At 41.8% G+C, this 15,974-nt stretch overlaps 1 protein-coding gene across 2 annotated transcripts in view; it reads left to right on the plus strand.

Annotated features, from left to right (window-relative positions):
* The first annotated feature begins 9,046 nt into the window (after positions 1-9,046).
* Positions 9,047-15,974, plus strand: part of TMEM47 (transmembrane protein 47) — a 28,156-nt gene continuing 21,228 nt past the window's right edge. For both annotated transcript variants that reach the window (XM_081328098.1, XM_081328099.1), the window contains exon 1: positions 9,047-9,419. In XM_081328098.1, the coding sequence (XP_081184224.1) occupies positions 9,194-9,419 (226 nt within the window). In that variant the 5' untranslated portion in view covers positions 9,047-9,193. The remainder of the gene's footprint in view (positions 9,420-15,974) is intronic.

Below are 15,974 nucleotides of genomic sequence, written 5' to 3' on the forward strand. Positions count from 1 at the left end.
ATAGCTGACCTTGAGAAAATTTACTAGTTCACCACATACTGGTCCCTCTTTTGAACCACATTTAAGTGCAAATATGTCATTTATTACTCCTCTGTCTAGGAAAATAGATTTTTGAGTTAGAATACTTTTACCAAAGCTGATGCTCTTTAGATAAGTGAGAGTTCACAGAATGCAAGCAGGGAGACAGTATAAATGTGGTTTAATTTGAAGTGCAATGAATTTTGAGGATTTCAAAGAGAGTTTAACCATTTTGTAGCCAGTTCCTGAGGTCTGAGAGTTGCCTGATCCATATTATGTTGGTGTGGGATTCTTAACTTCAGAAAAATTAAAAAGTTATTTGTTATATTTTCATAGAAATCAGTGCAGGAGTTTCCCAGTGACTGATGCCCACCCTGTGACATATAAAAGTGAATACTTGCTCTGAATGGCTACAATTATAGAAAACCATTTACAGGACCTTGGGAGTTAGCCTTTTCTGTAATTGTATATAAAAGGGGACAAAAGAAACAAGTGCTTTTTTATTTAGGAAACAAAATTCAGATCCATAGATATGAAAAAGAATTTGGTATAGCTATTGAGTGCACATTCATCAAATGGAAATCAAATATAATGTTCTGCTCAACATAAAATGCAATTTTAAACATGTAGTCATTCTACTTCATTTTATTGTGCACAGTTCTGGTCAGTATACTTTAAAAAAGTTGTACACAAATTGAAACAAGTTCGGGAAAAAATGGGAATAAGGATGATGAAGGGACTAGAGGATTGCTCCCATGAAAAGAGATTGACAGACTGATTTTCTTTCATAAGAGAGGGTAATACTATTGGAATATATTGTTGAAAGATAACTCTTCATCAGGGTTCAGTCCAAGCTGGGAGTAAACAAAATGGAGACTGCTTTAGAAAGAAGGTTATAGTTTATTGAAGAGCAGAGCCAGACAGAAACATGGCTCTGGGAAAGCTGACCACATGTTGCTGGGAGTGGTGGGTTTTTATACCTTCTTGGGCTTTTGAGGTTGTTTCCTGTTTTTGTTTGAAGCTTTGTATTTTCTGTGTCATGTACTTTGACCTAAGTCTGAGTGTGCCCTTTTGGTATTGGTGAGTTAATCCTATTATATCCCCAAAGGTCATGGCTTTTAGAGTTTGGGTGGTTATGTAGATTTTATAGGTCTTTGTCTTCCAAATCTCTTTCTCTGGATTCTTCCCACAATATAAAATGACATCCCTAGAAGACTTGTTCTCTATGTTTTCAGAGTGGAGGACTTCAAGTAAGAAATTTAAGTTACAGGAAGAGAAAAAAATCAGTTTGCTTCATGACTGGGTTTCAAATTGTTAATGATGACTGTGCAGTTTTTCCTTTAATGTTCTAAGTCTGCTACTATGTCAAAAGCTGGCATTACTGGATATAATTCATTCTCAATACAAAATAGCTCTAGTATGTTTTACCTAGGAAAATGAATTAGCAAGACTTGTTCACTGCAAGTCCTGCCCCAAAGGACCCAATTTCTGCCTTTCTTTTGTGAAATAATTACATTTAAATCAAGGTGAACAGCTGGAAATTCTTAACTTCAAACATATCCCTTTGTATCTTGTTTATTTTTTAAATTGTGGTGTGGTTCTATTCTGTTTTCTTCTCAGCCCAAACAGATTCATTATTGGCCTCAAACTAATGATTTGTCAAAATGTAACAGACTACGACATATTTCAGGGAAGGAAGGAAGGAAGGAAGGAAGGAAGGAAGGAAGGAAGGAAGGAAGGAAGGAAGGAAGGAAAAGATTACATATCATTGTTCAAGTATTACTTAGATTCTTTCTGTAATAAATGAAAGTCTGTTTTATTAGACAGTACTTGGCTTTAATCATATCAATTTTTTCTCATCTTAGTTCATGAGGTGCCATGAAGGTCAACTCATAGTTTCAAAAGATGAATCCATTTTTTAATGTTCCCTAAGCTTTATGTTCAAAAGAAGTATCAGTTTGCCACTGAAGTGTTTACTGCTTATATGACATGGAATCTAGCATGCCTCTCAGCCAAGTTGGAATCACTCCCAAACAAGTACTGTGATTTAATCATACTCCTGAAAGTGTTCATTTTGGGGTTTTCTCTGAAGAAATTGCTAAAGAAACGAATGCAGCCAAATTAAAAAAGAAAAGTGGGAGTGAGTGGGGAGAGAGAATAAAGCTGGGGGTGGGTGGAAAATGGATTGATTTCAAAACTCTGAAAATTGATTTAAGTCCTGCTAGGGATTCAAAAGCCTCCTGGGTATATTAAAAAAGGAATGATGAAAAGGCACGACAAGCATTACAAATTAGGATAGAATGATGTATAATGATGTATAATGCATAAGCAACAAACTATTTGGACTTTACTGTGGTGTAAATGCTTTTGTTTTGTTTTACTTTTGTTGGTTTGTTTTAATTTTAGAAAGACATTACCTTAAGTGAAATTATTCTGTTTAAATTCTAGACTGAATTAGCACTGCCTGCAATAAAATGCTATGAAATGTGCAAAACCTGCAATGGAATATTACATTGTAGAGTGCCCCTGATCGCTGTTTCACAAGCGGACTTGTATGCCCTTAGGGCGGTTCCTGCCTCATGGGCGCGACCTGTCGCCTGTTTCTATACTCCCCTTAATGACGGGTCCAAGCTTTGGGACTCCGAGAGGTGGTTGGGCTTAGACAGGGGCCTCGAGTTAAGACGCGCCAAGAGGCCCCTGATAAGATTCTTAGCCGGTTATTTTAAGAGGTTAGGGAGGGGGAGGAAGGGGGGGTAGGGAGGGAATCTGTAACCGGCACTCAGTCTGGACCTGTTAGAGGTCCCGACGGGACGGGGTCGGGGGAGGTGGCTGCTGGCGCTGGGAATGTGGGGGTGGGGCATCGAATCCCCACGGCGATAGGGTATGGCAGCAGGTGTTTGCGCGGAGGGCCATATCAACATCTGGGATCGCGCCCCCGCTATCTCTGAGCGGTGGTGCGCTCCGACCCTCCGGTTAGCACCCTCTTACCCGGGGATGAGGGTGATCAGGTCCCTGAGCTCAGGTTGGTCTATTTTAACGCTAGATCCGTAGTTAACAAAGCTCCCCTCATCCGTGATCTGATCGAGGAGGAATGTGCGGATCTAGCGTGCATCACGGAGACTTGGCTGGGCTCGGAGGGAGGGGTGCCTCTCTCCGAGTTATGCCCGCCGGGTTTCCGGGTGCTGCACCAGCCACGGGCTCAGGGCAGGGGTGGTGGGGTGGCAGTGGTTATTCGGGAGACTTTGTGTCCCCGGGAGATCCCGCTGGGCCCCATGGTTCTCTGTGGAGCTCCGGGAGATGAAGTGTCGGAGACGAAGTCTAGAGAGCGGTTGGAGGTCCAGCCGATCCGAATCCGACCGATTGCAGTTAAGAACCTTTATAAGGTCTTATCTTGCGGCGATAAGGACGGCGAAGTCTAACTACTTTGCCGCCCTTGTCGCGTCCGCAGATAATCGCCCGGCCGCCCTGTTTAGGGTGACTCGCTCCCTCCTTAACCAGGAGGTGAGAGAGGATCCCTTGCAGGGACGAGCCGAGGAGTTTAGTCATCATCTGGCGGACAAAATCGCTCGGATCCGGACCGGCTTGGACTCTGACTGGGCAGAGTCTGAGGTGGAGGAATCAGGCGGTCTTGAGCACGTTATCTGGAATGAGTTCGACCCTGTTTCCCCTGATGATGTGGACAGGATCATGGGGAGACTGAGCACCACCACCTGTTTGTTGGATCCGTGCCCCTCCTGGCTAGCTTATGCGGCTCGGGAGGGAACATGAGGCTGGTTCCATGCAGTAATAACTGCTTCTTTGAAGGAGGGTGTCTTTCCTGCCGCCTTGAAGGAGGCGGTGGTGAGACCCCTTCTCAAGAAGCCTGCTTTGGACCCGGCTGTTTTAAACAACTATCGTCCAGTCTCCAACCTTCGCTTTCTGGCGAAGGTTGTTGAGAGTGTGGTGGCGCACCAGCTCCCTCTGTTCCTGGAGGAAACTGATTATCTGGACCCGTACCAATCGGGCTTCAGGCCCGGACACAGCACGGAGACGGCATTGGTCGCGCTGGTGAATGATCTCTGGAGGGCCAGGGACAGGGGTTGCTCCTCTGTCCTGGTCCTATTAGATCTCTCAGCGGCGTTCGATACCATCGACCATGGTATCTTGCTGCGGCGTCTCAGGGGGCTGGGAGTGGGAGGCACCGTTTTACGGTGGTTCTCCTCCTACCTCCAGGGCCGCTCGCAGTCGGTGTTGACAGGAGGGCAGAGATCCGCCCCGAGGTCTCTCATTTGTGGAGTTCCTCAGGGGTCGGTTCTCTCGCCCCTCCTGTTCAACATCTATATGAAGCCGCTGGGTGAGATCATTCGTGGTTTTGGGGTGGGGTATCACCAGTATGCTGATGATACCCAACTTTTTCTTTCCACCCCGGACCAACCCAGTGATGCCCTCTCCGTGATGTCCCGGTGCCTGGAGGCGGTTCAGGTCTGGATGGGGAGAAACAGGCTTCGTCTCAATCCCGCCAAGACTGAGTGGCTGTGCATATCGGCATCTCGGGTTAACCAAGTTATTCCATCCTTAATGATGGGGGGTGAGGTGTTACCCCCCGTTGATAGGGCTCGCAACCTGGGTGTTCTCCTGGATTCACGGCTCAATTTTGAAGACCATATAGGAGCCGTGACCAGGGGGGCTTTTGCACAGGTTCGCCTGGTGCGCCAGTTGCGTCCCTATCTGGACCGAGACGCCCTACGCACAGTTACTCATGCGCTTGTGACCTCCCGCTTGGACTACTGTAACGCTCTCTACATGGGGCTGCCCTTGAAGACCACACGGAGGCTTCAACTGGTGCAGAATGCGGCTGCGCGAGTTGTAATGGGGGTCTCCCGATACTCCCATGTAACACCTCTACTCCGCGAGCTGCATTGGCTTCCGGTTGCCCTCCGGGTGAAATTCAAAGTGCTGGTTATTACCTATAAAGCCCTACATGGCCTGGGTCCGGGTTATTTGAGGGAACACCTGCTGCCGGCATCAAATGCCCTTCGCCCAGTGCGCTCCCACAGGGAGGGTCTGCTCAGGGTTCCGCCGGTGAGAGATTGCCGGCGGGTGACACCCAGGGATAGGGCCTTCTCAGTGGGAGCGCCTGCCCTCTGGAACCAGCTGCCGGTGGAGCTGAGAACTGCCCCCGACCTCCGATCATTCCGCCGGGGCCTGAAGACCTGGCTCTTTGAGCTCTCGGGCCCAGGCTGAGGAGAAATTTTTAATTGGGGTTTTAATTGTGTACAGGGTCAATTTAATATTTTTTAATTCGGTTTTAACTTTTGTATGATGGATTTTTTAATTCCCTGTAAACTGCCCTGAGTCCTCAGGGAAAGGGCGGTATATACCGTAAATATAACTAACTAAATAAATAAATACTATTCTAACCCATTTGGTTTTTGGATGGCTTCTGGATGCAATTCAAGGTGCTAGTGTTCATTTTGTAGTCCTCCAAGGAACAGGACCTGGATATTTGCAAGAACACCCATCTCCAATTGCTGGTCCCCATCTGTTAAGATCTCACAGGTTGGCAGGCTTTGGTTTCATCACATAAGCAGTGTCATCTTTTAGAACTTAAAACTTGTTTTTTCAGTTGCCACACCTAATATTTGGGACAGCATTCTCCACGGATAGCTTTGACTCTTCTTTTAAAAAGACGTTCAGTTCTTGATTCATCCCCAGGCAATGTTTCAGAAGGATAGGCAAGTCTATTTAATTGCCTGAATGTATGAGCTGTCTTTGGGTGACATCATATCATGCTTTAGTTTATTTTCTGTTGTATTTAGTTTTTTGTCATCTGCTCTGATTTACATGGTAAGTTAAGGAGCCATGTAAATCAAAATAATAAAGAAAAATGCATTTGTGCTATTTAGGGCAAGTTAAAATGTGACGAGTCTCTTTAACTCTGCAAAGATAACTCTTTTTGCAGGCCTGTCCATCCCTGCATGCATACTTTTTTGAGGTTGCAGGCTCTTATACCAGATATGGAAAGTTAAATAATGCAATACATTCCAAAATCCAAAATCCAATCCACTTCAAGATCTTCCTTGTAAAATAGTAATTTGATACAAGTCTATGGAAGCAACTAAGGTGATTTCCCCACTAATGACTTATAGCATCTTCTACAAGAGGACTGTCCAACGTGCACCCAATCAAGCAATCTTGTTTGGCCCTCAAGCATCTTTTCAAAAATGGTCAATCCACTGCCACCAAACATAATTGAGGACATTGAGATTTTTGCAGCCACCCAATGTTTCCAAGCCTCAGGGGCATTGCAAACTGTATTGGTGGAGCAGTGGGCTAATGCCTCCTTAAGTAACACCAGCTGCCTGCAATTAGTGCAGGTTCGCATCCCACCAGGCTCAAGGTTGACTCAGCCTTCCATCCTTCCGAGGTAGGTAAAATGAGGACCCAGATTGTTGGGGGCAATTAAGCTGACTTTGTAATAATGCCGCTTGGGGGTGTGTGTGAAAGCCCTAATAAGCAGGCATATACATAGAATGAAGGCTACTGCTAAGCTTGTAAGCCGCCCTGAGTCTTCGGAGAAGGGCGGGATATAAGTGGAATTAAAATAAATAAATAAATAAATAAATAAATATTGCTGCCATGATACTGCTCAGTAGCTGGTTGGTATGCCAGCTATTCCTTTTAGCTCCACAATTATTTTTGAGGTTTTTAATCCTCTGTACAGTTGTGCAGGCCTGCTCTAAAGTCATCCCACCATTGTTCGCCCAAAGTAACATAGTGGTCACAGGCTTTGTATCCTTTCAGCAATGGCTGGCTGTTGCTATGCAGAAGTTGCTGTGAAGATGTCCCACTAATAGGAAATGGCTTAATATCCATCATGACTGAGGAAATGACCAGAATCAGACAGTCACCAACTGAAGGCTTCTTAATTTCAACACAGATCACTATTAGGCATAATAATAATAATAATAATAATAATAATAATAATAATAATAATAATAATAATAATAATAATAATAATAATAATAATAATAATAATAATAATGATCATTGTTGAACTGTAATTCTTCCTAATTTATGGATATTTTAAATCTTCCTAACCTATCTATGATAGTTAAGGTCCTATGAATTTCACTGAAAGGAAACGAAAGTGGGCATCATGCAAAAATAAATATTGGTTACTTACTGAAATTAGAGAAGATGAAGCAGAAGTTTCTGTTTGGTCTGTGAAACTGATTAAAACGGATTGTAAAAATAACTTGGTAAATTGCTTGGTAAGTTTATTATGAAATAGACCTGAGAAAGGGCATTTTGGGAAATTAATGGAATTTACAACCCATTTGGTACCCATGCTTTTTCATAAATAAGGCTATCTGCAGTCCTAAAACCCTGAATTGTACGAACTTAACAAAAATGAAAATGGTGGAAAGATAAAATAATGCATTAGTGCAAATAACCATTAAAATGATTTACAGAACCACATAGTGAAAAAGATTAAAGTTCTATAATGTCCAGAATTCAAGCAAAGAAGATATTGAGCAAGCAGATGGTAAGTCTAAAATTTAGAACATGAAATGGACAACAGGATGGATGATCATGATGCCTTAAAATATTGCAAAAAAGATTTGTATGCTAAGGATCGATGAGAATTCTGACTTGTTGATACAGTGACTGCGATTTTGCTTGTAACAGTAATTGTTTTAGCAAGTATCACTTTTTTATTTGGACAAAATATATGAAAAAATGGGTATAAAATTGGGGACTTTCAGTGCAACTGTAGAATTGTTCCAATTGTTCCATTCTTGATAGTTCCATTCAGTATTGCATTTATTATCTTAACTGTATCATCTTAGTCACAAATGTTATTTGACAGTAGTGCACAGACATGGATTTATGTTTTTGCACCATGCAAAAATAAAATTTAAAAAATGGATCCAGGTTATGATGATTTCTTGATGCAAATAGATTTAATCTGTGATTGTGCAGTTCCATGAAGACCCTGAACTAAAATTTCTATTTTTGCCTCATACTTTGGCACAAAATTGTAAGGATTGTGGTTGTGGTAGCTTATTACACACAGCCAGCTAAACTCTGTAGTATAATGATGTATAAGATTCTGTGTCTTATATCTTCATTCTTGTGTCTTTCATCATTTGAATATGTTTAATTGATGGATTCATGTGGACACTATATAAAACAGTGGGGAAATCAAAGGGATCCATGCCTTAAATCAGCACCTCCCAACCTTTGGGGCACAAGGGACTGGTTCCATGGAGGGTGTTTTTCTTGTGGGGGGGGCATAGTTACATGTGCGGGTCTTGGATCCCAAGCGTGTGTGGATGGGGCTTAGCTTGCTTGTGCGTCCCAGCTCCTGGCTGGCCGCACACCAGTGCCAGGCCACAAACCAGGGTTTGGGGACCCCTGCCTTAAATCATTTTGTGTGTCATGGAAAATAAAAATTAGTCAGATAATGATATTAAGCATGCGCTCCATACCGACAAACACTTGCTCCATTTTCAGATCTATTCTGTGTAAAATTAATTTCAAGAATCTGACATTTATCAGAAGCACCAGATTAGCTACCTTCCCTCTCCAGACGAGAGTTGCTTTCACAGAAGGTTGAACAGAGTTCGCCGGCGCGACTTCGGAAGGATGTCAAGTGCTTCTAAATCCACCAGACTACATCTACTAGAAGAGCAGCACAGGGGAAAGTGAGCGACACCATCCTGGCACCCTTAAGTCTCGCAGGACTCAAGCTCAGCCAGGAATGCGTTGCTGTCAAAAGTTGGGGACTGGCCAAACGTCCTTGGGAAAGGGCCGAGCTGGGCGCCTTTGGGAAGAAAAACGTGTTTTCGCCCCCCGAAGAAGATACTGCTCGGGACGGCTAGAAGCTTCTCACCTTTTTTCCCCCTGGAGGAAACCCTAAGAATGACGTCCACCGCTCGAGGCCGGCCCCCGTGCCACCACTCGTCCCGCCCCTTCCCCAGAGGGGGAGGAAAGATGGGAGGAGTGATGTGGTGGGTCGAACCGGGCGGCGCGATCCGAGAAGTGGCGACCAGAGAGAGCGGCCGCCTCCTTCTCTGCCGCCACCGCCGCCGCACCTGATCGGCTGGGGCTGGTGGACCAGAAGCCGTCTCTTTCCCACCCCCCCACCCCCGGCTCCAGCAGGGCGCCCGGCTCCCCGAATCGCTTGCCCATGGCTTCATCCGGCAGTGGCGTGGAGGAGGTGCGCGTCTCGGTGTTGACCCCGCTCAAGCTGGTGGGGCTGGTATGCATCTTCCTGGCATTGTGTCTGGATCTGGGAGCCGTGCTGAGCCCGGCCTGGGTGACGGCCGATCACCAGTCTTATCTGTCCCTCTGGGAGTCCTGCAACAAACTCGGCAACCCGGAGACCTGGCGCTGCAAAACTACCTTGAACAGCGGTGAGAGAGGCCCCCGTTAAGTCCAGACTGCTTTGTGGGGTTGCCCTTTCTTCCCCTCCCTGCCGAGCCCAGCGCCCCGACCCCTAGCCTTCTTCGGACCCCACCCAATGCAGCAGCGCTGCCCCTCCGACGCCTGGCCACGGTCACCTTTCCTGCTGCCGCTGCTCTTAGCCCCCGCCGCCCCACTCCGGCATCTTCTTCGTTTTCTTCTCCTCCTCCCTTCTTCGCTTTGGCCTCTAATCCTTACCTCTTCGCTTGTCTTCCCCCAGGATGACACCCCTCCATCCCCCCCATCCCCGAGCTCTTCTTGCAATCCCTTTCTTCCCAAGGAGCGGTTCCTCCCACCTTTTAGCGCACCGCCCAAGCCTTCCGCTCCTCAGTTGGGCTTCCATAGCTCCGCTGGCGGTTGTGTCCCTTGCAAGCTTCCCCTTTGCCCCGCCATTCGGATCCAGCGCTCGTTTGCGAGCCTTGCAAGTTACCGGCGCAGCATCGCCTGTCTGGGTAGCCACTTTAGAATTAGGTCTGACTTTGGCACCAAACACACCTTTCTTGACATTCTGGCTGGAGTCTTGGGATTCGAAGAATTCTTCTCTCATCCCAGATTCTGTATAGCATCCGCCTTTTATTCCATGATGCAACTACTTTTTTTGTGTTTAAGTATTATTAACCAATCTTATCTTACTTACTAACCAGCTTCCCCAAACTCAATTTTGCATTCTAATCCTCTATCTAGTGCTTCCTTCTGGATTTAGGCTTTCTGTCTGCTTTCTATTTTTTCAGCAGTTCTCCCATCTTTGTAGCCTCAAGTGAAGGGGGGGGGGGAGAATAACCACCTTTTCTTTAAATGATGCTTTGGGGAATCATCTGCTTTAATATATTTAATATACCACATATCTAATAACATAGCATACTCTCTTTGACTCAGAAATTAAACAAAATATTGCAGAGATTTGGAGACAGAGAATGAATTTTGCAAATCCTTTGTATCAGGTGATCACTTGAGATATTTCATTTGCATATTTAATTATGGAATGAATTTGAATCCTGTCTGATGAAGTGTGCAGGTGGTTCAAACAATATTTGGCTGTTGATTCAATTCAGGTCAGTATGTTTACCTAGCACTTGTTTAATGATCCCTAAACCAACTGATGGAAAGTTTTGGCATTCAGCTTCCTAAAACTGTAGCCAACATAAAGTCACATTTGATTTTTTTTTCCTATCCATGTATGACCTCTTCTGTGTCTCATTCCTCAGTATTCTCTCTCTCTCTCTCTCTCTCTCTCTCTCTCTCTCTCTCTCTCTCTCTCTCTCTCTCTCTCTCTTGGCTGATTGGTATTTCTCCTACAATATTTTCTCCAGGGTCATTTCAAAGGGGAAGGTTGATTTCTTATCCCCTTCAACCAAGTATGTGGTTTGCTCAGCCTGCAAAACTGGGTTGTTTTTAATTTTTCACTATATACAGTCCGACAATTTTCATACTTTTTGGAAATATTTAGAAGTTAAATTGTAACCCACATTTAGTAACTGGTAAGTCATGAATTATCCTTAGGCCTCATTTTATTTCAAACCACATCGTTATGCAATAAAATATGGGTTTTCTATTGGTCCAAATGTGTATCTTACATTTTTTTTCTGGCACAAATGGAAATTCTTTGCATTGTTCTTAAGAACTTTGCTTGGGAGCTTTATTGGAAGTCATTTTCTTTTGTTTATATCTATCACTACTGCCTGAAACATTTGGTCTGAGGTGTCTTTCTATTGGATCCTTAAGAATATACATATATTTGAAAAAGGTGTTACTATGTACAGCTACTGGAGAGGCAACTTTGTATGAGAGTTTTTTTTCCTCTTTTCTTTCTCTCTCTCTCTCTCTCTCTCTCTCTCTCTCTCTCTCTCTCTCTCTCTCTCTCTCTCTCTCTCTCTCTCTCTCTCTCTCTCTCTCTCTCTCTCTCTCTCTCTCTCTCTCTCTCTCTCTTGCCCTAGCCCACCCCAACACTAAAATTTATGTAGGAATGTTAGCCCAGACATCTCCTTAGCAACAGGGTTTCTTCGCCCCATTTCTTTCTCTCCTAAATAATATCCCCTTGATTGCACAAAATCTTTCAGAAGAATTGGTTGCAAATGTGGGGGATGGGGGTGGCTGAGTTTCAAATCTAGCATTCCTTTTTCCATCCCCCATATTCTTTTCTTACCTTTAAATAAATTAGTAAAAACTAAATAGTGATTAATGGAGTGTGAAACATTTCCTAACTGCTTCTGATAATCATCCACCTTTTTAGCTGAGGAACTTGAAGGTGGTTGCTATGGGTGGTAGATACAATTATGGGCTCATTCCTGCATTTTCAAATGATTGATGATTGAAGAGAGTGAGTCTTTGTTGCTCTGCCTTCCTTCAAAAATTTTCCAGACTCTGAAATTCTCTTAAGTTATATTGTAGAATGAGTTTACTTATTTTTGTTTTTAATGTAACCTAGGGTTTTCAAGTTATTAGGAATGAATGTTGACGCTAATTGAACAAAACTGTTCTTTTCATTGTATTTTGGCTGAAAGTCAGGCTTTGATTGCTTTCTGCAATCTGCGAATCTGCTGTGTTGACATATCCACATTCATATCCACATATGCTCACCCTTCGGCGACAGTAAATCCTGTCTATGTACTGGTAAAGATTCTTATTGTGCTTGGTGAGTAATGGATCAGGTCCATTATGCTGCATTAGGTTAGTCTACATTGATGCTTATTCTTCATTATTACATCTTCTATTTTCTCATTCCTCTCCCCGTAAGACCGATTTTGCATATCGACCTCTTTCCAGGAAGACATTGTAAGTTGTATAACAATTGGGTATGCTGGAAAGGAGCAGAGGTTTTTTTGTGAAAAGGCTTTTTAACTAAGGCACTAGAGCAAACAATATTGTGAGTGAAGAAACAGAAGGAACCAACCACAAGCACAGGGCACTGCCTTAAAATATTTGCTTTGTTGTCTTTTGAAAAACAGCAGCACAAGGGACATTATTAAGGGTAGGGATACACTGGAGCCTGTTAAAGCATATCAAAACTTTAATTGAAAAAAAAACCCCTCTTAATTAAACTTTAAGTCCTGATTATTCACAGAGAGGGCAAAACCATTGTTTTTGAAGCAGCGAATGCCCTCTGAGTCTTTAGAACATTTGAACCAGAAATTGTCATTGTTTGCAGTTCTCTGAGTAGTAAACTCTGGTCTTGCAATTGTTTTCATAATGCAGATTAAACCTCAACATATCTCTATTAATACAGAGGAAGAAAAAGGTGGTTGTGTATATGCTTTAGACGATTTAGGAGAAGCCCAATTATATGTTTTCCTGAGAGTAAGAATGACCTTTAGCTGGCACTGGTGGGCAGGAATATTTGCTAGATTATTAAAAATACAGTCCCATTTCAATATACCATTTAAAACAAGTAAAATACATCAAAAGTTTTAATGAAAATCATGTACCTTTTAATTCAGAACAGCTCCTTGATACCTATGAAGTATAACTGCAAATGAAAATCACTAATTAGGATTTGATGCAACTGAGAACATTAAGATTAGACACAGGATCTAATCCAATATTGCAATTGAATACCTGTACAAGTATGTTTTCTTTTTTTCAGCATTTAAAATGTACATAATGTAGTCTGGGTAGCATAATTGTATAGCACTGTTAAATCCTACAGTGCAGAATCCTACACTCCTAAGTGATGCTCAGTGTCTTATATTATACTTCAGCCATCCAAACTTTGATGTATCAACTACAATGACTAAATGTGGTCTTTCCAAGAAATGATTATTTTAGTATAAACACATATAAAAAGTCTATGGTATGCTAAACTGACAGCATAAAATATGTAACAATAAACACTAGTAAATAGCATGATCATTTTTTGTAATACATTGTTATTTGGAGGGGGTTTCCTGGTGTCTTATTATACAGTATATATGCAGCATTTAGATTTCTAGAAACAATTTCTTATTTTTTAGAACTTGTACTGTGCAAGCTCATATTACTAAATACTTTAAATGTTGTATTTTAAAAAAATCTTAATTATTTTCAATTAATTATTGCAGCCAATGATTTCTATAAAATAGTGGAATGTGAAAGATTTCAGATCCAACTTTCATGAGTTATTACTATACATGGATTATACCTGTTGGTGTATATTTATGTCTGTGTGTGTATTTATGAAAGAGATTTAGTCATATATATACATTAAATATATCATCTATTACAAAGTAGATATTTATGAATCACTCTGTTTTTTACCATTCGTAAGCAGGCATGCTTGTTTGCTGTTTGCAAATAGCTCAGTAAGACTGGTAGTCAGTATACGTTGTTCTTTTCTGCTTACTGTGAAAGCCTTAAAGAATGTAAATTTAATTTTGTTAAGGCTGAAAAATAGTAGCTAGGAAAATCAAAGTTAATATAAAAACTGCCATGTTTATTTTTCATTTGTATAGATTTCTTTTTAAAGAAAACTTTCATTTAAAGCTTTCTAGAAAAAGCATATATGAGTCTGTGTATGTGCACATATGCACACACTCAAATACACAAACACACATTCACATACACATGCCTAAATCCATCAGTTTGATTGTATGAAATACACTGTATGATGGTTTCTTCATTGAAGGCTATGGACTGTAATCTATAATGCTGGTGCATTGAGAGTTGGTAGATTTTTCTCAGCTTCCCAGTCTAGGGAAAGGAAAGTCACTGGCTCCAGTTTGTCTAGCTAGCTTCTGTATTTAAAATAGAATTAGACTTGGGATTTCCCTCTTTTTAGTGCAATAATGAATGGCCAAACTATTGGTTCTTGTTAATGATATAGAGATATAAATAGATGTAGAAGATAGATAGATAGATAGATAGATAGATAGATAGATAGATAGATAGATAGATAGATAGATAGATCACCCACATTCAGAATATTAGGTCATTTTTTTACAGAAGGATAATTGTTCTTTGAAGACATTTTAATTTCTGTACATTTATACATGTGATCAACTATGCATGTGTGCATAGAAAAATACTCTTACAATTTCAAAGAATCCCATTTTTGTACCATGTGCAAAAATAATATGTAGCATTTGTAAGACTGCTTACACTCTATAGTCCACAAAAGATAATCTACACATAGCTTCTTGATTTTTTTAATCTCTCACTGCTAGCTGGGCGTAAAGACTATGTATAGCACCTGGGAAAAAGATGTTGAGACTCCAGAAAGAGTGCAGAAAAGAGCAACAAAGATGACTAGAGGACTGAAGGCTAAAACATATGAAGAACTGTTGTAGGAATTGGGTATGTCTAGTTTAATGAAAAGAAGAGGTAGGGGTGACATGATAGCAGTGTTCCAATATCTCAGGGGCTGTCACAGAGAAGAAGGGGTCAACCTATTCCCCAAAGCACCAGAAGGCAGGCAAGAAGCAATGGATGGAGACTAGTCAAGGAGAGAATCAACCTAGAATTAAGGAGAATTTTCCTGACAGTTAAAGTAATTAATCAGTGGAATGACTTGCCTCCAAAAGTTGTGGATGCTCCATCACTGGAGGTTTTTAAGAAGAGATTGGGCAACCATTTGTCTGAAATGGTACAGGATTTCCTGCCTGAGCAGGGGGGTTGGACTACAAGACCTCCAAGGTCCCTTTCAACCCTGTTATTTTATTATGAAGGATCCTGACCTGCAGTTGTGTCATCAGCTAGAGGGAATTACTTGATGAGCTAAAAAATGTTCAGAGGGGAAAAATAGAATAAAAAAGTAATACCAATGGTTGTTATTATTTCTGGTCAAGAAAACTAAGGTTAGAAAACTCTAGAGTCAATGATTACTTGGCTTTTATTGGTAAATTAAGGAATGTAGATACTGATCATTGGTTGTTTTTAGCCCTGAGTATCATTGTGAAATGTTGTGCAATGTCATGAGCAAATCATCCCTATCATCACCAGGATGATCATCCTTGTCATCATCATCATCATCATCATCATCATCATCATCATCATCATCATCATCATCATCTCCAATATGCAAAGTTCATGAGATTGCAGCAAGATCTCTCAAGATTTTGCCCATGTTTGCCAGAGTCTTCCTGTATAAGATTATTATACATGGCTCATCAGATTTACAAAACTGTGGTAATTATTATTATTATTTGGGGGAGCATCTGGTAGATGCTATAACATTCATGAACACTATGTATGTTGCCGACTTCTGAAAAATGGTATAACTGTATTTCTTGATCCAATCAATAAACACAGTATATACACATAGGTGCTTGATATCTTTCCCTTAGGTTTTTTGCACTGAAGATCTTTAACATTAAGTAAGCTTCTCCAGAATAATTTTGAGAGTACATAAGCAGTGCTTTGCTGGACTGGACCTCTGGTCTATCTAGTCCAGCTATCTGTTCTCACAGTGACTACCAACTAGTCCACTTGTCTCTCAGCAGATGGTCTACATAGTTAGTTACAAGGTTAATAGCCATTGAATCCCATGACATCCATGTACTGGTCCAACCCTTTTCTTGAAGCCAATCAAGCTAGAA

Source organism: Vipera berus (assembly GCF_964194415.1).
Source record: "Vipera berus genome assembly, chromosome: 4".
Lineage (NCBI taxonomy): Eukaryota > Metazoa > Chordata > Lepidosauria > Squamata > Viperidae > Vipera > Vipera berus.